Source organism: Vidua chalybeata, chromosome 7 (genome assembly GCF_026979565.1).
Source record: "Vidua chalybeata isolate OUT-0048 chromosome 7, bVidCha1 merged haplotype, whole genome shotgun sequence".
NCBI lineage: Eukaryota > Metazoa > Chordata > Aves > Passeriformes > Viduidae > Vidua > Vidua chalybeata.
This window is the reverse complement of record NC_071536.1, coordinates 30070790-30094761: the sequence shown is the minus strand read 5'-3', so window position 1 is coordinate 30094761 and position 23972 is coordinate 30070790. Positions and strand designations below refer to the sequence as shown.

Here is a 23972-nt window from a genome sequence, read left to right as displayed (position 1 = left end):
AGTTGAGGACACCAAATTCCAGCTGACATCCAGGAGATTTTATGGAGTTACTCAGCTCTTCATACAAACAAGGCATGTGCTTGATGCCTGAAGTGAACATGTTACACAGAATCTGGGAATAATTCATTTTTCTTGGTTACTTCAGGCAAGACAAATAAAACCAAAATGGCCATGTAAAACAATAATTTATGCTAGAACTGGGGGTTTTTAAATATAAAAAACATCAGTATTTTTTTCTGGGGCATGTGGCATGCCCCTGAACAAATAGGTATCATGCTCAGCCTGGGCTCCTCCCAATCTTGTGCTGGTCCTAACTATGCGCTGCAGGGTTGAGCTCTTACGCGGGCTCGTGTGAGAGCCAATAATTGCATCAGATCTAATTAATTACACGTAATTGTATCTCTGAATCTGTATTTCTTCATTTATGCTGGAAGGAGGCACTTGCATTTAAAACAAACAGCTGCTTTGGTTTGAAGGATGTATGTTTAATTTTCAGAGAGGGAACATAACAAGTTGTTTCACCCTTCTTGGTTTCATTCATAGGCCAGAGAGAAAATTAAGGTTACTTTTTTTTGAAGTATCTGACTTGCTAAATGCACTGGGACAGAGTGAACCCTCGAGAAATTTGGAGGCCCTGCTTGACTTGGGTGAGTCAGCAAAAAGTGAGATCTTTCATTCCAACCTTCAGGGAGGGCTTTCACTTCTCCTTTGGTCATGGGACTGATCCTACTTCTGTTCTTCCTTGCACTTGTTTTTTAAAGGACAAAGCCAACTTGAAACCTTAAAATAACAGTTTAAAGTAATTCCTTGAAACACTTCTATTTTACAGCTTTACTTCTCGTTATTTTTTTCCTGCTTGTAAAGAGGTTCAACTCCCCTACTACTGGGTGACCTGCATGAGCCAAGAAAGCCAACCAGGCAGGGCAGGCTGGAGCAGCTCTCCACGAAGCTCTCCCTGCTGCTGGGTGCCCTCCATGTGCTGCTGCCTGCAGCACCTGCTGCACCAGGGAGGGTGTGGGATAACTGTCAGCACTGCCAGTGAAAAAAAGATTTTTTTTTCCTGAATCTCAGAGTTTCAAAGAGAGCTAACATCACTAAAAAACCTGCTTCAATACAGGTAATTTAAGCTTCAGTGTATCCATTGAACTTCTCTGCATGTTTGTCTTCTGATAAAATGGCAGAAGCCTACCATGGAGGCATTTGATGTGATTAAAAGCTTGTTGGAGCAGTTTTGGCAGAGGGGATTGGGGAATGCTGCTCAGGCAGCATTTGACATGCCATGCATGTTTTGCCAATTTCTTGTAGGTGATCGGGAGGAGGGAGAAGTGATAAACACCATTTGCTTTCAGTTCAAGCATTTTTGCCCTTGAAGAAACCCAGCCAAAATCACCCCAACTAGGGAAATGTGGATACAAAATCAAGTAGGAGATTTGATTTCATTTGTCAGATGAATTATTTTATCCCTTTCCCACTCAAAACAGGGAAATCTGCTTAATTATGTCCTTCAGAGCATAGAGCTGTGATAGCTCAGATACTTTTTGACACCATATTACAGTGCACAGCCTTGCAGATTTCAGTACACTGAGGGACTGTAGACTCTAAAGAGATTTTTGGTAGCCACTATGGTATTGCTTTTCACCAGATAGTTTCTACTGTCCAGTTCAATTGACCTTTAGATGTCTCAAGAGCTTTCATTTCTTCCCTTCAAATACAAGCTGGTCAAGTCTCAGAGGTACAGACACAATAGGGATGAGCTATCTTACTGAAATTTTTTTGGTCACCCTTGGAATATGTTGTAATAGCTTTGCTACCATCTCAAAATGATACCAATATCCAAATTGGACCACTGTTGTTTCCAAGGTCTCCACCTAAAAGAGGCAAAGGCAAAAACCTGTCTGAACTTGCCACTGGCACTGGAGCAATGGACATGCAGTCAGAGAGGAAACTGGAGCTCAGCTGTGCCTTACGTTCTCAGTGTCCATCATCCATCACCACAACAGAAAAGCTTTGAACCTTGATAAATTCTAGGGATTAGTTAATCTTGCATTTCAAACTCATGGAAGCTGGCATGTAACCTTCATCATATAAAATTCAGTGTCCTCCCAGATTCTGCAGCAGAAGAAATAGAGAACATCAAAAAATCACCAGCCTAACTTAGCCTGGGACATGCTGGAGAGCCACAAGGAAAATGGAAGGTCACATTTAAGGTAGAACTAGCAGCGGGTGTGGAAAGAAACACAAATTACTGAGGGCAGAAACTCAAGGAAGAGCGTAATATTTTGGCCCATTTTGCTTTGCAAAATAACCGCGGTGCTGCACAGGATATACACAAACAGATGCGCTCCAAGAACTGCTGATCTACAGCCAAGTCCCGCTTTGGGTATGGACACAGGACTCCCAGCTCAGTCCACGGGACTCAGCCATGTGTATCTGAGTGAGCATGGAGGTACCCTCAGGTGCACAGAGTTAAAGCACACTTGACCTTTGGAGGGTTCCTCTCCTGTGCTCTGGTGGGCTGGACCTCACCATCTGCATCTCTTGAGTCAAGCCGCTGCCGCCGTTACTCGCTGAGGTGCTGAGATGCTGTCGCCAGTGCTTGCTTAAATGCCACTGCCTCCATTTTCTCTGAACTTCCAGCTGAACCTAGGTAGAAGGGTCACAAGATACTTAGTTCAGCTAGTTTATGTGGGAGCCCTGGACTGCAGAGAGCAGTGTAACAGGAAAATGAGAGTGGGTTATCTTTGCCAAGGTTTGGGTTTATTTATTTAAACCCCAGTTTAAGGGGTTAAGGTGAGGCCTGCTTCTTAACACATGTAGTGATACTGTTGTTGCAGTGACATATCTTTATATTTAATTGCAGGTGAAACTGTTCACAGAATCTAGCTGGCCTTAGGAAGGGTTTGGTGTAGATTTTTCCAGAATTTTAATTTTAGATATAAAACCAGGACATTTTGGCACTCTAAGGTAAAAAAAAAAAAAGCATATTTTCTTTCCAAAACCATTTTTTCTGAACCCTCTTGACAGATCAGTCAGAGTATTTCAAAGCTCTCCTTCATTTCAAAGTGACTTTTTCTTAAGCACAGGCTTGCTTTTTCCCCCCCCCCCTTCCAATTAGCTCTACATCTTCCAGGTTTGTATGTTTCCCCCCCACCTCTACCAGCAGCAGCATTTCAGAGTGCAAGTTCTAGCCCAGAAGCCTGGGAGTTGTCATGCAACTATAAAGGAAATGATCCCTCTACCAAAAGCTTTACCTTATAAGAATCCCAATAAACTTGGTCTGGGTATAGCTTTTGATAAATTCCCTCCTAAGGATTGAGTAAATAAAGCAGCCGTGGATGGGGTGGCAGATAATGGTATCATACGTCAGGAGCAGTCAGCTGTCAGTGTGACTGTGTGAGGGATGTGCTCCCACCCTCAGTTCCCAGACAATAATAATGTTATCTGATTTATGAAAGGGTTGCAGTAGTTGAGAGGTGAAGTTTGCATCTGGCATACAATTACCTAGGCTTGCCAGGTCTAGGAGGAATTTCAAGAGTGATGTTAGGTAGTAGCTGGGAAGAAAACCCTCAGACAAAGTGTGTAATTCATTGGGGGATGTATCCCACTGATTAATGAGGCATGCTTCAGCAATAAAAAAGAATGTTATACGCACGAAACTCACCTCACCATTAAGAAAACAATAAAGTACAGCCACAACAAAGCCCTAAAAGATAAAAGAATCTTGGTTACAGGATTGCAGTTTCAGCTTTTGAATGGGGATGAGGCATCTCAGGGGAAATCAGACAGCTTGGCTTTGCCATTGGAAACTCAAGTCTGTTGCAGAGTTATATGTTCTACCTCTTTTTCTTATTTAAAAGAAATAATAGCTTGTCAAATATTACCTGGAATGATCCAAGAGCCAATTCAAAAAACAGCTGAATTTCCATTGTGCCGCTGCTTGCATCCTCAGGGAAAAAAGCAAAGATGATATAGTGGACCCCAAAGAGAGGGATGAGGAGGAGTGTTGACTTTGCAAGTCTCCTGAGAATGAAAACAGGGGGAAAAGCTGGTGTAGAAGGAGCAAGAAATGCTCAGGTGACCTTGAATGTCTTATAAGGGATGTAAGGGACGTACTTGTATTGGTTGAAATCACTGCTCCGTTTTTCAGGGGAGCTGAGCTTCCTCATCAGGATTCTCAAAATGTTGACAAAGAGAATGAAATTAATCTGGGAAAAAAAAAATAAAACAAAAACACAAAAAACAAAGTAAGAATACAAAAGGAATCCACCAGACAACAAACCCAGTATCCACTTATGTAACTGGCAAGTATCAGCAGAGCCACTTTGGGGAGTTTGGACGGAGCAGAAATATTAGAGGGGTTGGGGCTGGCCTGCCTGTGTCCATGTTCCCATCCCAGTCTCTGTTCCTGTTTCTCCAGCCTGCTTGGCCACCCTGGGCTTGGATGCTGGCTGCTTTCCCTGCTGGTTTCATGCAGCTTTAGTTATGGTCAGGGCTTGTTATCCAGGCAAATCACCAAAGGGCAGGGAAACCAGGAGCATCGGTTTGGTCCCCTCCGGCTGTGGGGTTCTGGCCGCCTCTGCACAGTCTGGCCCCACTTTGGATGCCAGCAAAGGGGCAGCACTGGGGATATCACTTGCTAAATGGGACTACAAGTGCTCTTTGTTCCCTGCTAAAAACACTCCGTGTGGTTTGGGATCACGAGGCAAAGTAGTTAAAAGTGGGGAGAGGAGAGAGTCGACACTGGAGTTCTTCCTTTTGTATTTTCCCCATCTCGAAGGGTGGATATCAGATAAAAATGCTGATCTGCTCAGTTTGGGTGCGGGTGAGGCAATAGCTGTTTCTGCTCATTTGACCCTCAGGCAAAGAGTGGGAGTTGCAGGGGAGGTAGAGCCGCCTGAGCGTGTCCGTCTGTCTGTCCCGCGGCCAGCGCCTCGCGCCCCGTGGGGAGCGACCTCGGGCTGATCTGCCCTTGGCTTGCACAGCCTGCAGACCTGTACCCCTCCTGCAACACCCTGCACTGTGGCAGGCCCTTAACCCTTCCCTGAGCCGGGAAACTCGGCAGAGGTGCATCCTCTTCATGGTGGGTCCTGCGTGCCTGGGGGCTTTGCAGCAGGGCTCTGGGGTGGTGGGTCTTCCTAAAAGAACTGGGTTTCCTGGAGATGGGACAGACACAGCAAGTCCCTGAGTTCTTTAAAGTTACTGAATGGAAAGGAAGCAGCTGTGGCTGCTGAGGGAGTCTGCAGAGGGCTGGAAGTTTGGGGAAGCTGGGGAGGGAGGAGGAAAGGAGTAGAGCTGGGGGGAGCTAGAGGTGGAGAGCATGAAGGAGAGAAATACTTTAGGGGTGGTGGGGAGCAAAGGAGGTTCAGGTCTGGGTATTCTGGTATTTTTAACCCGTTAGGCCAGGGAAGAGCCATGTAGGCTGAGCAGGACTTTCACTGATAAAAATCACAGGGGAAGGGGGAGCGCTGGGATTCCTGCCCGGAGGAATTGCCCGCGGGCAGCGCGGGAATGAGCGAGAGCCGGGGAACACAAAGGTATTTATCGGTGCTGATTTTCTGCCTTTTCAACTGCTGGAGGCTGTGAGGAATACAGATATTAGATCTGGGTTCTTAAGATCTGGCTGTTTGTTTGGTTATGGGCTTGAGTAAAGCCTCTTTTGAGGAAAACCTGCAGAGTCATGCAGGCGGCTTCTGCCTTCAGTAGCTAAACAAGGCAGGATCAGCATTCTGAGGACACTTGGAAGGCGATAGCGGGTGAGGGCCGCCAAAAGATAAACTAAGATTGTGCTTTTTGTCTTGCCTGGGTCTTGTTGGCTTTTATATATTGCTGAGTGGTTCCTAGCATGAGGGTAGTTTCGTAAAGAAAAAGAAATGCCATGACCTCGTTAAGTTGATCCCAAATCACTTGTGCAAGCGATCTGCTGCTTGTCTTGTGGGGATGCAGAATTGCTCACTGGTCAATAGGAGCAGAACTTTAACCCACCATCTCTGCTGCCTGGCGTTCTGAGAAGTGTGCAAGTGTTGCAGTTTGTGTTTTGCAAACAAAATTGTTCTTACTGGAAACGTGAAAACCTCAACCAGCCCTTGGGGTTTCGCTTGGAGTGTCAGCAGGTTACTTGAGAATAACCAGCAGTTCACATTTCTGGGCTAGGATTTCAGACTGGTCATTGCAGCAAGGTCTGACCCAGAGCATCTTCATCAGGCAGAGCAACTATCCCAAGCAGCAGCTCCAGCTCCCTGGTACCTAAGGCTCTGAAGGAGAGTACCAGCAAATGCTCAAAACACAGGTGCTGAGTATTATACACACCAAACTGCTCTTGTCATCATTACTGCCTTGCACTGGGCAGGCTCACACTGAGTTTCAATGCCTGTGCCTTAATTCACTGAGCAGTGCCTCAGTGCTGTCCACTAATATATGGTGTGTGCAGCCTGTGAACTGTTTTCATTCCTGAAAACAAAAGCCAGTGGTCATGTAAGGCAAGTTGGTTTTGGCTTTGCTGAGAGAGGCATTGACCAGCAGACACAAAAGTAATTATACTGAACTGTACAGCCACTCATTTCTCCTCCGGAGCTTTCCTTAAAACTGTCCAAAACAAGCTTCCACAAAACAGCCAAGTTCATGTGAAATCAACAGGATGTGGAAACCTGATCTTCTTCAGGCTCTCGCTTCCTGGGAGGACACTAGCTTTTCTTGTGAACTTAGCTTTGGGGCATTAGTTACTAAGTCCTGCTGAGCAGAAGTTGCTTAAGCAGTAACTCATGGGTCACACCGGTTCAGACACATGCCTAAGATCAGTTCATTAACACACTTCTAAAGCATGTTGAGTAGATGAGCTCTGACTTCACAGTATTTGAAAATAGAGTTTGAATCTGCTTGTCCCAGGAAAGACTTACAAAAATAGACACAACTATGGGGCCTCTAATGATCCACCAGGTATTGGCATCAGTGTTAATGTCCCAACACCTGTAAAAATAGAAGGTGCAGTCAGTTATCAAAACATTGGTATCTTTTCAAACAGGTTTAGTCTGTTTTGCACCTTAGATAGGCCCCTATTCTCTTTTCTACAAAACTAATTTCCTGTTCTCACTGAGTGGTACAATGTGTCTGACAGAAAACTGCCCACCTGCACTGGACAGAAACAAGTCCTTCCCTTAAACTACAAACACTGTTCAAAATTCTGAAAGGCAAAAAAGAAACAAAGTTCTACTGTTCAGCAAGTTAAATACAGATGCTGAAAACATCGTGGTCTGAATTCATACCTGAAGGCTACCTCCTACCCTTGAAAATGCTCAAATGGAAATGGAAGATTTTTCTTGTGTTGCTCAGCTGTACCTCTACTCACACCCACACTAGCATCCAGGCTCCCACCACAGCAGGGTGTTGATTGATTTACTCGCTCCCAGCAATTAGAAATGAGCAGGACCCCATGGAACAGCGTGCACAGGGGCTGCGTGCTCCCACTGGCATGCCAGCTTTCCCCACTCCACACCACTTACCCAATATTTTCATGGAGTTGCCGAGCAGTCGCCCATGCAGCCACAAACACGGTTGGGGCACCTGCAATTGGAAAAACCAGTTACTGCTTCACAAGTCCATCCCAAAGGCAGAAAAACCCAGTTGTTCTCACTGAAGGGAGAACCAGTACCCCATCCGAGGGTGATGAACCACCAGAGGAACTTCCTTTCCGAGAAGAAGGAAATCACCAGGAGAGTGTGGAGGTACAGTCCTTCCACAAGGAGCCAGCTGTAGTTAGACATGATGCAATACTGAAAGAAGACCATGGTGAGCTTACAGCCAGCCTGAGGAAAGAGAGGATAATTAGCTCCTGCCTGGGTTTGTTCCTACCTTCTAACAGAGACATCGAGCTGTAAATTAATCTTGGCAAATAGAGATTTTATAGCAATTAGAGGACTGAATGGGTGTCCTCGAGACAGGGGTTCACATGACAAGAAAGCAGAGCTGGCACTCCTAAATGCATTCATCAACTGCCTCCCTAGAAGAACTGAATGTCTCATGGACGCTTGGATTCAGGTTACTGTCTCAGGGGAATTTCACTATTACTACCTTCCTAGTACCAGTAACACAAATATCACCTTAGAGAAGCATATGAATGTATTGCCAATCCTTTTTTTTTCACAAGAAAAGCAGTTGATAAAGACAAACTAAAATGTTCGCAAAATGTTCTTTTTCTGCAACAAATATCCAGCTAAACTAGTAGGATAAAGCAAAACAAGCCTATTTTTGTTCCTCTCCCTAATTCTTATCTTTTAGTTTAAAGCAGTGACCATCATCTCCAGTGTTGCTCACCCCTCCTCACACCCAAATTTTCAAAATAGCTTGCTGCCAATAAAAAGAGAAAGGCAAAACCATTTCAAAATCTGGGAGGTCCCAGACTGTCTGAATGCAAGCCTTTACCTTACTATCAGGTCTCACACTGCAGTATAAATCAGCAACATTTAACGTGTTCTCAGAGAAGGGGCAGAGCATACCTCTCTCCTCTCCCATAGCCCCTCATGATGAACATGAATCTGGGATGGAGATTTCCTTCCCTGTACACTAAATCCTGCTAGGATCCTGCTGGGAGATTGAGGGGTGGAGCAAGCAGGTGAGCAGAGGGTTACCGTGTATGCCCCACAGTAATTTGTGTCTTCAGAGGAAAACAAGACAGCATCCTTGATGAAGCTGGATGAGGCTCGCAAAATGAACGACGTGAAGAGATGCATGTGGATGTAGTTCCTTGTGCAGTGAAGTCTTCTGCACAAAAAAAAGAGAGAGAGATCCAGTGAAGTGACATTCCTCACCAATGCAAGGAACCTGTGGCTGTAAGAAACAGGTTTCAATCCTTAGTAGTGATAGACTGACAAATGAACAGTGTTTTCTGTCTGTGAAAGAAGACTAATGCATTTCCCAAGAAGCATATCCTAGAGAAGAGAAGACCTTAAAAAGGTACAGTTGTATCTGCTCCACTCAGGTACTAAAACAAGCTGAACGTTACCAGGAAAATTGTGATTTCATGCCAATATGCTTGTTCTAGCATCCCTCCCTCCCTCCTTTCTGTAGTAACATGAACTCAAGGTGTTTATTCACACTTGGATGAATTTATTTATTCTGCCAGCCCAGTGCACTTGTGCCTGCAGTGTTTTCTGGACTAAATCTCCTCATAGTCTGTGTCCAGAGGCCGTGCAGCCTGAATATAAATTTGCAAAGTAATTGGGTTTCCTTTTGCCCAGAGGTGCCGCCCTGACATTTACTGTAAGGGAAATTGATTTCACTGAATAAGCAGCACAGTACAAATTCCAGGTTCCAGGGATGAGTGAAGATAAGCTGCATGTCAGATTGCTAATAGAAACCTGAAACACTTTACCACAAGTCAGTGCAGTGGCACTTAGAACAAAGTTTTAGCCACAGTCTCAAGTGGGGAAAAGAACAGCAGGGGGAAAGACACTCTGCCCAAGGGACATTGAAATCATGGGAAGACCTCATCAGGGAGTTGGTGCAAATGCCATTTGCAACATGCATCCAGCTGTGATTTGGAAAGAAAAGGAGAGCACAATATAATGAGCAGTCCTGATATTTTCTGGGAGGCAAGATTCAGAGATAAATTTTGTCACTAATTTCTGTAAAGGTTTTCAGATATACTTCGATTTTTAGCTTGCCCAGAAAGTCAATAGAAGGATTTGTGTCAGCTGAGATGACCAGAAGTTCTGGCCAAACACAAACCAGAGATGCTTCTCCTCACCTAAAGGAGGCCAGGACCACCAAGGCTATCATCAACGTCACAAGGGAGGTGCAGTATCCAACGGTGTACATGGTCTTCAGGGTCATGAAATAGGAACGCTGCAGGGGAACATATAAATCACATCTTTACCTTGCCTGCCTGGTAGAGATCAGCCTGCACCAAAAGAAAGATCCCTCCTCCTATTTAATGAATAAATTTTCCTGTAAAATCATCTACTGAAATTTCACCCTGAGCAACCACTTCCAATCATTTGCAGAAAGTATTCATGCTGAAAACCACCAATAGCAATAGGCCCACCTGGGTTAAATCACAACATCAATCAGTCTCTCCTAAAAGTGTTTCTCCCCAGGGCCCCAGAGCAGCAGATCTGTGGTCATGGGCACTCAGACTCACTCTGGCCTCGTTGGTTGTGTCGTTGACATTGTAGCCACAAGCAATGTCAGGTCTCGGGTACGGCTCTGACCAGCCCTCACTTGTACAGTTTCGGTACACAAAACCTGTGTGGTAACAATAAAAAAAAGACACAATGGGGTATGACCATTTCCAGTTTTTTCTTTGTTGTTCTTGGGGTTCAGTCACCATGTAGGGTTGCTCCAAGAGCCGGGAGAGTGTGTTGCCCCTGGCAGTGCACTCTGCATTGCTGGAGGCAAAATGCAGCTGAGCTGATTCTGTTGATACTTGCCCGACGTACTTGTATGGGTCATAATATTGTTTGCCTACTCAGGGATGACTGTGATGGATGTGTTTTTATTAATTGCAACATAAATAATACTGCTCAGTACATCTGGTGTTTCTTGGCCACTATTCCAAGATCAGCAAACTCATGACTTGTTCAGTCACAGATTCAAGCTCCATGCAAATCTGATACTCTGCTGAATGCTCCCACCTCCTTACTGTGGTTTGTCATGCTCCAAATAGAACACAAAATTGTAGATGGTTACAGATTTTCAGTAAGATTTAAATGAACACTAAAAGTTTTTTCCTCACACTGGGCATTATTTTTCACAGTTGATTTCCTTGCTTACTTGCAAATTAAAGGTTAGGAACAAATTCCCCTCACTTAAGCTCAGCTTCTGGAAAACTGAGTACTTGAGCTGTGTCCCTTGTAGCTGTCTTCAGAGAAAAATAGACATTTGCAGAATTCAATTCATTTTTCAGGCTGGTATCCACAAAGGGCAGTCTATCTGACCCTCTTCTGCTGGGATGTCTGACTTTTAGACTCCTAATGCTGAGTGAGATGAATGCCCAGCAAGTTGCACATGGCTGAATAGGATAGTTTTGAACTTGTCCATATTAATGTCTGGCCCTAAAGTGGAAGTGGGAAGTCCTGCCCAACACCACTTACAATGTCACTGGAAGAAAGTGGCCTTAGCAGGCGTTTGTTATGTGCTGAAGAGAAACTTTTACAAAGAAGTAAAATAACTGCCTACTGTCCTAATCACATTGATCTGTCTGGTAAGAATCATACTTCAGAAACGGAGTGAAATCCTGGCTTTGTTGCAGTGATGGCAATGCTAGCATGTATTTAAAGGGAATGTGAAACCAGCAGTCCTTCCTAGTACAAGCCTTGCCAGAGGGCACCATAAAAGTCTATTTTTTTCTCACACATTTAGCCATGAGGACTTTAGGGTTTCTGGCTCTTGCAAAACATCCCTGCAGTGCTGAGGGAACCGAGGGAGATGCATATGCAGCAGTGTTTGGCAATGGTTTATCCTCTTTGGAGCCCTGATGCAATTGTTAGGACAGAGTCAGGGCTCCTGCTACCTCTGGGCTAATGCTGGTGACCTGACAGCATGTCTGCACTTGATTTGAACTCACCTCTGTAAACCTGCAAGGCACAGCAAACATGCTTAGAACCCTGAGTGGAAAGAGCTCTGGGTGTGTCCTTATCAGACTATTATTCTGATGCTTTTTTGAACATCATGTTCCGGCTTAGCATCTTTGAAAGGGCCAGGTTTGCTTTATAAGCCAGGTTCTCTATGTTTTGCTACAGTGCAGCAACAACAGGAAAGAAGCAGCTCTCCCAAAATGTTCTCCCCAGCCTGTCTTGGTGCCCAGTAATGGTGCCAAGTGCAGATTCTCTACTTCAGCGTGAGCAAAGCACTGTGCTTGTAAGCATGCCTGTGACTGTTTTGTGCTCAAGGCTGTCAAAGCAGATCAGACAAGAGGAGGTGAAGTTCTGTGTTGGTGTGCACATGCTATTACATTACATGCAAAGCACAGGAGATTGTGCCAGGCACATCATATGGATGGGCACAAGGAAAATTTTAACAACGCTCCTGAGTTATGGGTGACACACACACTGGGGAAACTGCAGCATGCCCCACTCAGAGCAGACTGGGAGTCTGCAATCTGTCTAAGGATTTGGCTTGGTGTTTACTGGTACTTTGGAATTGCCTAGGCAAGAAGGAACTCTGGCTAAAGGGATGACTGTGGAACTGGGGCCATCTGATGTGACCTTTGCCTCTGAATCCTCACGATTGTCACACCTTCCTCATTCCTTGCCTAAGACACCATGCTCAGTTCTGTTACTCGGTTCCAGATAATTTTGTTTCTTTGGTCTGCTATGTAGAAAGGGACCAGACAGTCTGGGCTGCAAATGCAAGTCTAGATGTGAGCACAGAGACTAGGGTTTGGGCAGAGCTCAGAGCCATCCACATGGATTAACATATGGGCCTTTGGCATATGTAGCTGCCCATCTGCTTTGTAAGTGGTGAGGAGAGAAAACCTTTGCTTTTCTTTTGAAGCAAGCAGATCTTTGTTTTTATTTTTCAAAATTGTTTCAAACAGGGCAATGACTGTAGCAGTAAATAAACTCTGGAGTCACAAGCCAACCACACTATAAAATCAAAGAAGGTGGCCATGAGAATGAGGTTAAACTATTGCTGACTTTGTCTCAAAATGCCAGATGCAGAGACTGAAATAAGATGTTAAGGATGGACCAGGTCTTGGGGTTCTGTTTTGAACACTGTCACTCTGATTACTGTTTATCAGCTTCTCGATAAGGAGGGCAACTAAAGTTTAAGCTGACTATCTCCAAGATAAGGCAGTGAACATCCGAGATGTAGTTATGACCTTTGGATGTACAAATTCCTGCTTTCTTCCCCGGTGAGAAGGCCAGAGGCAGGGAGCAGTTCCCTCTAGTGGCTGTACCAGCAGGGATTTCGGTTGCTGCGTTTAAGGGCCGGGATCACTGTGCTAAAGAAGTAGATGCCAGACGGATGGTTTCTTCAGCGATCTAAGCCTTTGTGTAGTTTATCCTTTGGCTTTAAACCAGCTTAAAGGGCTCAAAGGGCAGATAATGTTCGTGTGTACAGAAAGTAGCAAGGTTTTTATTTTAATCTGAGTGGCTCATGTCTGATTTAATTTAAAGAGCACTAAGTGCTTCTCCTTTGAGTTATTTAATCTTTATTAGAAAATCTAATACTTTGTCTCCTGTTCCTCCCTTCATAAAATGAATCTGTCTGCTTTTCTGTAAGTACTGGACCTCATTAATCTGTGCCCTATAACTGAAGAATGCAAAACCCTCTTCTCATTTGAATCATTAACTCCCTAAAGAGAAACGTAAACACATTTCTTAGGCATTACTGAAAAGCAGAAATGAACAGAAAGCAGGCTTACTTAATAGCTCATGATTACTGTAGTCTACTGGGAGTAAATTTCACTTCATTTCTAGCTTAGATATCCCAGAAAAAAGGACAAAAAACATTGCTTGATCTCACCTCTGTTTGAGTGAATTGTTTGTTGAGCCATGAAACCTGAATTTCCATGAGATTGTGCCACTTGTATGGATCCTGTCACAGGTAAGAGAGAAATCCCCAGTGCAGATTTCCTCTTAATGAAGGCAAAAAAGAGGATCTTTTCTGCCTGCCTAGCTTGATGTTTTGCTGAAACGCGTGTGAACCTAATGCTGTGCGAAGCTCCTCTGGGACCAGCCACTTGCTCTAGGAGTTATTAAAAGGGAAAGACAGAAATAAACACAGAACCTGAGTGGAGAAAACCCTTTTCCTTAAGAAACCATGCTAAAAACCTGCTTTTCAGGATAGCATTTAATTCCTGCACTTTTTTCCATCTGGTTAGAAAACACAAACACTTAAAAGATCTCGCTACCTTAATTCCAGGCTTTTCTATGTTCAGCTTAGAGGTGGGAACAGACCTGTTAAGTAACTATTGTTCTTTAAAAGGAGGGGAAAATATTAATTTCAAGTTCAGACCTGAGAGTAGTGTTTTTGTAAAGAAATAAAAAATAAAGTGTTTAATAAAAAACACCTGGGTGAGAAAAGCATCATTTTAGCATTACCTTTTTTCCCAGTCAGCATCTGAAAGAATTCAGGGCAGTGAGCATTGACAGTCTGTCCCACACTGGATGAAGGCCAGCAGCTCATGTTGTCCCACATTCCAGCACATCTGCCTGGGGGGCAACAAGGAAATACCATACAGCATCTCCCAGTGACGTAACACCATGAAACTTCTTCCAACAATGAAACACTGAGAGACATCCCCAGGCAGCACAACACCATGCAACATCTCCCATGGACCAAGGCAGCTACAGGAACAAAGATGCTCAGTGCTCTGAAAAGCAAGCTGGATGAGACAGAGCAAGTCCTGCTGAGAGCTGGATAGGACAGAGCAGGTCCTGATTGCTTCAAACCAGCCCCAGCAAGCTCCCAGACCTGTCCCTTTCTTGTCATTGAGCCCACTGGTCTCTACTAGACACACAAATAGCAATTACAGTCATTCTGAATTTCACATCAGGCCTTTTGCTACCTGTTTGCTGGTAACCACTGAATGGCCCTGGAAAGATGAAGGAAATCAGATGGGAATATTTAAACTTATTTCCAGTCTTTCTAAAACTTTCACTTTGCATCACCCTAATGTTTTCCTTACATAATATTTTTTGTAAATATGAACAAATGCAACTAGATGACCCTGCTTGAGCAGGGAGGTTCGACCAGATGATCCATTGGTCCCTTCCAGCCTCACCCATTCTGTGATTCTGTGTCTAGGAGTTTAAAAAGCTTCAGGATGATACTTAAACCACAGATGACTTAAATCACAGACTATTCTGAGTTGCAAGGGACCCACAAAGAGAGTACAACTCTTAAGTAAATGGCCCATTTGGGGATCACACCCACAACCTAGACATTATTAGCACTATGCTCTAACCAGCTGAGCTAATCTCATCATACTGGGGGAAGGATAGAGAAGAACAGCACCAATGTCTTCCTTTTGTCACCATAAATACTCCTCTCTTTCACTGTGCTCAGGCTGTGGTGAAGTGAACAATGCCAACAGACCACTCACTGAGCTTGGCTGCCCAGACTCACCCCATTTCCCTCAGTTAGGTGCAAGGGCTGCTTATTTTAAGGATAGGCTTGTCATGGTGCCCTCTCACAGTCAGAGAGGGAGGGAGACTTTTCTAGCTGCACCCTCAGCTTGACTGTATTGGGCTGGTAGAGATGCATCAGGGAGCTCATCTGGTGGCCAACAGAGCAGAGTATGATGGTGATCTCTACTTAGACATCTTACTTAGGTGCTGGATGCTGGCATGAATTAATTTTGGCCTGAGGTGCAGAGTGCTAGTGGAGAAGACCTACATTTGACGCTCTTTGTACCAAAGAGAAACTGTAATCCTACTATTTCTTTTTTTGCTCTTCTCCAGATACAGGTTGAAATCATTCAGACTCATTCCCTTTTGCCTCCACTCCCTGTCAGTGGTTTGAGCACAGCCTTCTTTGAGGTTTCTGCAACATAACAGAGGAAAAAAAAGCCACTGGGGTGTGTCAGGACTACCCTGTGCCTGCTGTATCCGGACGTGTGCCGCCTGCCCTGCACGCTCCCTGAAAGCCGAGGGGAGGAAGTGCTGACCAAGCACTCTCCTCAAACACTTCATGCTTTATAAGGCCAACCTCCATTAGCCTGACAAAAATATTTACATTTCTAGCAATGTATTGATTTCCATCTGTGCAGCAGTCCTAGTGCCTGAAAATACAGAACTGTTCACAGCCAGGGTGGCACCTCAGCTCTGGTGTCCTCCCTGTGCCAATGTTTATAAGTCTTGGAAAGAATTTACTTCAAAGCAAAAGTTTAAAGGCAAGCAAAACTTCACCTTAGGTGATATTTATGACTTAACATGCTGCATTGTTTGGTTTACTGAACCTTCATGCCAACACCACAGGCATAAAACCCCAAAATCAGACCCCAATGCACAGGAAAACCTGGCAAAATTATGATGTCAGGTGGTTTCCATCCAGGAAGAGAAAACATAAACCGGCCGAGCTATTCCTCCTGCAGGTGGGTTTCTTGCCACTCCTCATGGATAAAAGCCGGTGTCTCCCATCCCCAGCTAGATAAAGAGCCTCAGGGTGGAGACAAAGCACAGCAACATCTCCTTCACAGAGCCCTGTGCATTTTGGGATCTCCCTCAAGCAGCACTCAGAGCATTCTCCCAGCAGCAATACACCATGATCAGGAGTCTCAGGTCTCCAGTAGCTTCCCTGCCCTGCTCCTTGCTCCGAAGAGAATTTTCTTGTCTTCACTCATGCACTAAAAAGAGCATAACTATGACTTGAGTTATGTTAATATTACACTGCTCCCTTTCCCAAGCTAATGTTATCATAAGGGCAGAGTCCCTTTTCCCTTTTACTGCAGGAGGATAAGAAACACTCACTGCTCAGGTACTTTGTGCCTGATTCCCCAGCAATGAATTCCTTTATTTGAGCCATCTTCACAGAGATGTGAGCTCAGCAGCAGAGATGGCATGGTGGAAGCTTGTTCCCTGCTTTGTCCTTTTTCCTGCCCATGCCAGTCAAAGCTTCTGGGGCAGGTGCAGGAAGGACAAGGTGTGGAAGGTGCCCCACACCCTGCGAAGCCACCTTTATTCCCCCCTGCATGACCCACCAAGGGTATGCATTGAATTCCTCAGCTTTGTTTCTCTCTTCTTCAAACTGAACTCCTTGTTTGAGATTTTCTCCATGAGAACTTCAGACATGCAGATACCTTAAAGGCTGGATGTATTTTCAGGAGTGTTATTTCTCAGAATAGAAGCATTACTCCCTAGTTTACCAAGGTAACAAACCTCTCTTAGAGTTTGGTAGAATTTTAGGTAGAATTACCCCATTTAAAAATTCCAATAGCAAAAGTCCTTGGGTGAATTTTAAGATGTGGATCCAGTTTAAAATTGGATTAAGTCTCTGCTGAGAAGCTACTATTTGACTGAGACAAAACAAGACCATCTGTAAAACAGCACTCCCTGCTAATGCTAGTGCAGGTCCACACCTGCATGGTCCTGTGGAGTTTAATGTCTGAATCTGCTGTGGAGCTCTGGTGCCAAGGAAACACAGAGCTGAACATGAGAGCCATATCACAGGATCAAAGCAGAAAAAGAAATAGGCTGACAAACCAACCTGCTCTTCACTGAAGGAAACAAACTGTACTGATTTATTCATATCATTAAACTTCTTACGTGCAATGAGACAGATCTGCCTTGTGGAGTACCTGGAAGCCTGCCATAAAGTATCCGGTCACTGCTATGTGTCTGTAATGCCCTGAAACTGTGCTCACACCCATCAGTCTGCAAGGGACAGGGATAAAACAGCGACAGAGAAAAATGCAAGGCATCCTAAGAAACCAGGCAATAGATCTTCCCTCTGAGTTCTGTCCTTGGGCCAGGTCATAGTGAGATTGTTCTTTGTCTCCAACACTCTCTGTTAGAGAGGAAAGCTTTGAAACTAAGAAAACACTTTAACTCTAGCTCCACATGGTAGCCTGTCTGTGGCCAGGATAGGCTGCACACAGCACATCTCATGGGAGCTCCTTCCCTTCTGATGCTGGTGAGAACCTTGCCCGTGTTACAGTGCAAAAAGTCACCCGGAATCAGTTCAGTCTGTGAGATGCTGTGAGTGACACAACCCCATCCTTAGTGGTGATGGCTGGTCACACACTAAAAATAGTCACATGTCTTGTCTACACCCAATGTTCTCTCTGAGATGCTGACCCAGCAGCTGCCTGGGGGAACTAACATGCAGTTCACAGGCAAGGTTTAATAATCCCTTGCACATGACCCCAGTTGCTCAGCTGTGAAAGCAAAGCTGTATACATGATGAGGACTCATCATGTACACAACTTTCCCAGGCCAAAAAGCTCCTTTGTATGATGATAAATCCTCACTGAAATTCAAGAACTCTGTTAGGTGACAGTAACTTGGAACAAGGAGGAAGTAATGAGGACCTTCAAGCCACGTGATTTAAATGTTGACTGCTGGTCTTCATTGATTTTTAAGGTAAATATAATTAAGTAAATTTGCAGTTGCAGGGGTGACTTTTTAAATTATCCTTTTCCAAGAAGACATGATTGCAATTTGCAAGATTTTGTTGCTGGTTTGTTCCCTAGTTGTGAGGATTACAGTCAAGCAACTGGGTTAGAAGGTTCCCACTATTCTTCCTGTCATAGTAATGTCAGAATCCTGCTCTCAAAGCCTTGTAACAAATCTTACCTGTTTTTCTGCTCCTAAAGGAGAGATGTATTCTAAGTGCATACCTCCTGCCAGGAGGGATGCCAGGGTATCTGAGTTTGAGGCACCCAGTTCATGTGAGAGAAGCTTTTATCATGTGCATTTGTTCAGCCTTTACCTGAGCTCAGGAGCAGATCATTTTCAGTCGTTCTGTTCCTTGCCTCCAGGGAAAGAGTCTCCACACACTTTTCTTCCTCCCTTTTCAGGACGCTCAGAAGGTCACAGACAGGTGGAATAGCTTTGATCTACAAATTTTAAAAGCAGTGGAATCACTTTTCCTCTTAAAACTTATAAAATCTCAACAGAATATATCCTTTTTATGCTCATATTCCCCATGCAAATCTATTACTTGATTGTGGGCAATATTTCCTTGAAAATACAGACAATTTTCCCAGTTAAGTCTGTATTTTTGTAGTAGCAGCAGGCAAGCACAGACTGAGTTTATGTCTTCTCCCTTGTGCTGACATTACTGACATTGAGAAAAATGTGTTATTCTGCTAAATTAAGGACATGAACAGGACGCTCTTCCAAAAGACTGCAGAAACATCCAGGACACTGCTGGAATCTCCTAGAGTAACAGAGAATTAATCACTCAACCATGGCTGTGTTAAACCATACACCTGGCAGGTCATTTTCCTGGGCACAAATGATCCAAATATGCGCACTGGTTGCAGACCACCCAAGCCTGCTTCCCTGCTATCATTTGGTAGCTGCAGGAGCCCACCTGAAAGCAGAATCTCACCCAGATTTTTGTGAGAATGTAGATGGTAATTTGTCCTAAGGTCATTTTCTCCTCTTCCCATCCTCCTTTCTCATAAAACCATGTGGAAATGTTAGTGTCCACTCAATCCTGATGTAGCAATTAAAATGTGTGTTTATGTTTTATGCAGCTGGACCAAAATGATTGAAAACAAACTGCTACAGACCATTAAAATGACAAATATTGAAAACCATTACAAAATTATTTGCAGGACAAGGTCTTAACAGTTACATTGTTCAGAAAAAAAGTTATTTTTACCAGTGTCTATTCTTTTTGACACAAGAAACCTGAATATAAGTGCATGCCCATTATAATGAATTAGATAATTTCTCTCTAATGGATAAACCCAAATTCTCTATAAATTCTCACTACGGAACTTTTATGTTCATATATATAAATGCATACGTATGTACACACATAATGAAGAGATTAGAAGCCAGTCATCAGGCTCTATTAGTTGAAAAATATCAGATAGAATTTATGCTCTTTGTTCAAGAAAGTTAACCCAGCAGCATCACATTACTGCTCAACCTAATAAATCTTGTAGCATTGCTGATCACTTTCAGATTAGATTTGGGGGAAAGAACAATCCCTGAAAACCTTGTAATGAGAACTATTACTTTTCTACAATTAAATTTTAGCATACCAGACATTAGAGACCATATTCCCACTATTTTGCCTGGAATTTTTTTGAGTATTGTATCTCTGAACAAAGTTTGATCTTTTCAGCAGTGTATCGTACCTCATCTAATTGGTCTACTGTGTAAACTTGTGTTTAACTTCAGTATCCTTCTCCCTTGTCTTTGTGTGTCATGAAATAAATGAACTAGAAATCACCTGGTTTTGCACAATGTAATAAATTCTCTGGAATCACACATGTAAAGACTTTATATGAAAGAAACACTCTTCTGATGCCAGGATTTGAACGCCGAGCATTTGAAGTGACCAGCATAACCAGTCTGGTTTGCATACGGGTTGTTAAGATGATACTGAACATATGTCAAAATAAATGCTAGGAATCATGTTAGCAATGATCTCAGAAACAGGGGAATACTCCATCTTAAAAAAGCCTCTACATTATGTGGGCACTGTTTTCCTTTAAGAAATGTGGGTCCTAAGAAAGTTTTTGTTTTAGAAAGATTTAAATTCTGTGTTATTTCTTTATGGCTAGAGTGAGGCCACACACTCTCAGCACACCCAGCTGTGAAGATCACCCTCATGATCTGATGCAGCATTACTTTCTTACACTAAATGTGTTGTTCAAGCAGGAGTACAGCATAGGTGGTGCCTTACAATTACTGTTTTACCCCACAGAGTGATGCCCACCCTATTCTTCTAATCAGCTGGATACCACTTCCTGGGAATAGATGTGCAACTAACAGGATTTTAAACCCAGAGAAAGCAGAGAGCTTCCAGGTGTGGGTTTAAAGACCTTGTTTTCCACCAACCCTGTCCCTGAGCCAGTCTGTGCCAACACTGGCATCCGAGGCAGCAGGCTGAGTACGAGCGCTTGGATGTTTGCGGAGCGATGCGAAATCCACTTCCCGTGCCGTGGCCGGATAACCCCACTCTGCCACCAGCTGTGCTCAGTCTCACTTGTGTTTACCATTGACAAGTGGGAGCAAACAGCCTGCCCCTGCTGCTTGAGAACAAGAGGAAAAAAAACTACGTGCAGTTTCTATGTCTCTTCCTAAACAGTTCCCTGAAACAGTTGTGATCTCCTTGACACTTCACCAGCTACTAAAAGGATAATTAACTCTATCCCAACTGAAACCAGGACAGAGAGAAAGATCTCTTCATATTTTGTTTAAAGACAGATACCAAACCCATTCCAAACAGAGATAACTGTGATAAATAGATCTCAAGAAAGGGCAAAAAGCTGCAATATTGATAGCAACAGCCAACACAGTTTTTAAAGTGTGAAATGAATGGATCTAAACATTATCCAAAATTCACAGCCATTTCATTTTAAAATAAATCGATTTAGCATAATAAGAGGATTTAAGGAGCAAGATGCCTGGAAAAATCAAAACACGTATTTTGAAAGATTAGAAAAACCAATAGAAGGAGGTGCTCTTGGGGACACCCTGAGCAATGACATCTATTTACAGAATCCTTTAGGTAGTACTAAGAATAAGAAACCAAAATTACAAGAAAACCATCACAGTCACAATTTTTATTGCAGAAGATGATCAAAAGGCAAAAGGTTTGAAGATTGCATTGACTCTGCAATTAAAATGTCTAGGCAGAGCTCAGGTTTTCTCACAGTAAGAGCCAAATCCCCTGCTGGGACAAATAAATTGATTTTTCCATTTGTTGCAATGAAACAGTGATTTGATCCTTTCCTAACTTCTCACACCCAAGCTAGACATATTTCACCCCTTATTTTATATGCATTCGAAATCTGAATAACCTGAGTTGCACCTGGAGATTACAGCCCAGGTTCCACTCTCCTTTCTGACTGATCCAAGCACCTGGAGCTCAGCAGTGACAATCTGCTACGTAAACCTCAGTAAAGTAATAAAGCTAAAAAAAAGAAGACAAACTTTGTGGTATAAACATGGCTTCACATTCCTTCAATCTGAGTCCAGGGAGGTACTGCTAGACGTGGGCATTGCCCCTTAAGGTATTGATTGCTGGTGTAAATCAGTAAAGCTTCTCTGAATGGAGTTAAATCTTTTGTCCTTCATCACAGCACCTGCTGTGTTTGTCAAAGTGAGTTAGTAACACTTCTGTCTTTATAAAGGTGGGGAAACTGAGGCATCCGGCATCTAGTCATCTGGCCACTGTCAATTAGGGCAGGAAGCAGCAGAAGCAGGAAGAAAAATAAAAAATCCCAGGTTCTACACCTATCTTTTTAAACAGAGACACCACAACTTCATGGAATAGAGGTGCTCAGCATTACTCAGATAACATGTGATTCCATGCAAACGGGAATAAATAGATCTGAGCACCTACCGGGACAGTTGAAATCCAGAAGATCACCCAGATGGTCCACATAGTCAATCAGAGTCTGTTTTCTTCATCCCTCGTGCATCAGAGGTCAGCAGGCTGTTTGTACGCTCTCCAGCGTGGCTCCTAGCTCTTTTTCACTTCATCCTTTTCCCTCTTTGCTTTTTTCCCTTCCCAGCTTTGACCATCCTTAGCCAATGTTTCTCTCCAGCTGCTGAGCTCTAGAGAGCATCAACAGTGACAGGAACCCCCCTCCCGTCCACCCTGCAACTCTCCTCCTCCTCTGCAGAAGCACCCTGTCCCAAGAATTACAGCGCCTCTCTTGAGCATGTTCCTACTGTTGTCTGCCTCCCTTCCTGGCTATTATTCACTGTTATCGATGGGTGTCGCTGGGCAATGATCATTCCTTATGCTCCCACAACACGGGACCAAGCAGGGCTCCCCTGTGAGATGTCAGCTCCACAATGGCAGAGGCAAACAATCAAGGGGAAGTACAGCCCTGGAATAAGTGCTCTGTTGAGAAACCGAGTTGGAGGAATGTGCTTCAGGCTGCCTGCACTGCTTCTCCTCTCAATAGCTCTGCACATGCTTCCCACAGGGAGCACACATCCCCGAGAGCCAGAAATCAGGAAGCTGGTAGAGCCTGCTGCAGGTGAGCCAGCTGCCTGCATGTCCCACCAAGCCCAGCTGAGCACAGCTGCCAGGGCTGATGACAACTTCTAGTCTGGGATAAACAGGGAATCTGCTCTTCCATTCCAGAGAGGACTCCAAATACTCCCTAGATTTCATCCTTTTCATCCTTTCTTCTGGCATCTGAAGAAACAGCCAGTCTGCATTTCATCCTAATGCTATAGAATGCTAGGTACCATTGCATTTGGATCCCACTGGTACCTCCTTGCTGGGATGTAGATTTCAGACATCCCAGGTTTCCCCAAAACAGTTCCTTGGCAGTCCCCTCGCCTGTCAGCAGAGCACTCTTTGTTGTTCCTGGTTTTGTTCCTGTGGCAAAACTATTGTAAAGGGGCTGTGTGCTCAGCTGGGTGTGAGCTCCCAGCTGCCAAGGCAGGCACTCCAAACCCTTGCTAGTCACATTCACTTCTAGCACAGTACTGAATACAGCTTCAAAAAAGAGCCAAAGTTTGCACTGTGTACCAGCGCTCTTTCTCAAAGCACAACAGTCTTCAGCTTGTCTCAAAACATCTTTTCCCACTTATTCCAATTTGCCATCACCAGACAGGTCAAATTTAATGAAGGGCTGCCCAGAACACAGATGTGCTCCAGGTTTACCAGTAAAGTCAATGACTAGGAAAAATATGTGGCTAATTGCCTGTGCACTGAAAATCCTGCCATTGGATTAAAGTCATCCACTGAGCAGCACAATGAAGGAATTTGGGTTGCCTAGCAAGTGCTGCCCTTTCCATGCCCATCCTGACTCCAGCTCATCTCTATATGTGCTCATGAAGATTGCTGAGGTGCTATGCTCCCTCTTTCCCTGCACACCACCGTCATCTCTCCCCACAGTCCCAGAGCAGCAGTCAGGCAAGCGGCAGCATTTGCTTAACCCCACACTGGCTCTGTCCTGCTCATCCTCCATACTCACACAGCATCCTTCCCCCCCAGATGGCAAATGCTTCAGTCTTCCTTGCCCCAGTCCACACTAAACTTGTAGTGATTTTCATTTCTTGAAGACATCTGCTTCCCCACAGAGTTTGGTTGAAAGTATCAAAGGGTTAAACAAACTGTTGAGAGGGGGTCTGAGAGGCAGACAGACAATGGTCGCTGTAGTAGTCTGAAGAAACCACACTGACAATGCCGCATCATCTCAGTGGGGTGCCAAGTCCTTCTCTCTCTTCCTTTGGCTGAAGGAATATTTTATTATTCCATTCATATTGCAGCATCTTCCCCCGAAAGCCAGCACTGTTTCTTGCATTTATGTAACTGAGAGAGCTTTGCTTCTGGATTTACTTTGGAGTGTGGCGCTTTTTCCAAAATAGGCCCAGGAGTCTGGA

The 23972-nt window shown here is 44.1% G+C and overlaps 1 protein-coding gene across 1 annotated transcript; it reads right to left on the bottom strand.

The window, feature by feature from the left end:
- Positions 1-151: 151 nt before the first annotated feature.
- Positions 152-22195, bottom strand: SCTR (secretin receptor). Its single transcript, XM_053947471.1, is given in 14 exon segments — positions 152-2643; positions 3662-3703; positions 3882-4020; positions 4114-4205; positions 6894-6963; positions 7497-7557; positions 7646-7799; positions 8622-8754; positions 9740-9837; positions 10133-10236; positions 14040-14150; positions 18370-18496; positions 21970-22128; positions 22130-22195. Coding segments are annotated over 14 exon segments (1533 nt in total). The 3' UTR covers positions 152-2466.
- Between the last annotated feature and the right edge of the window lie 1777 nt (positions 22196-23972).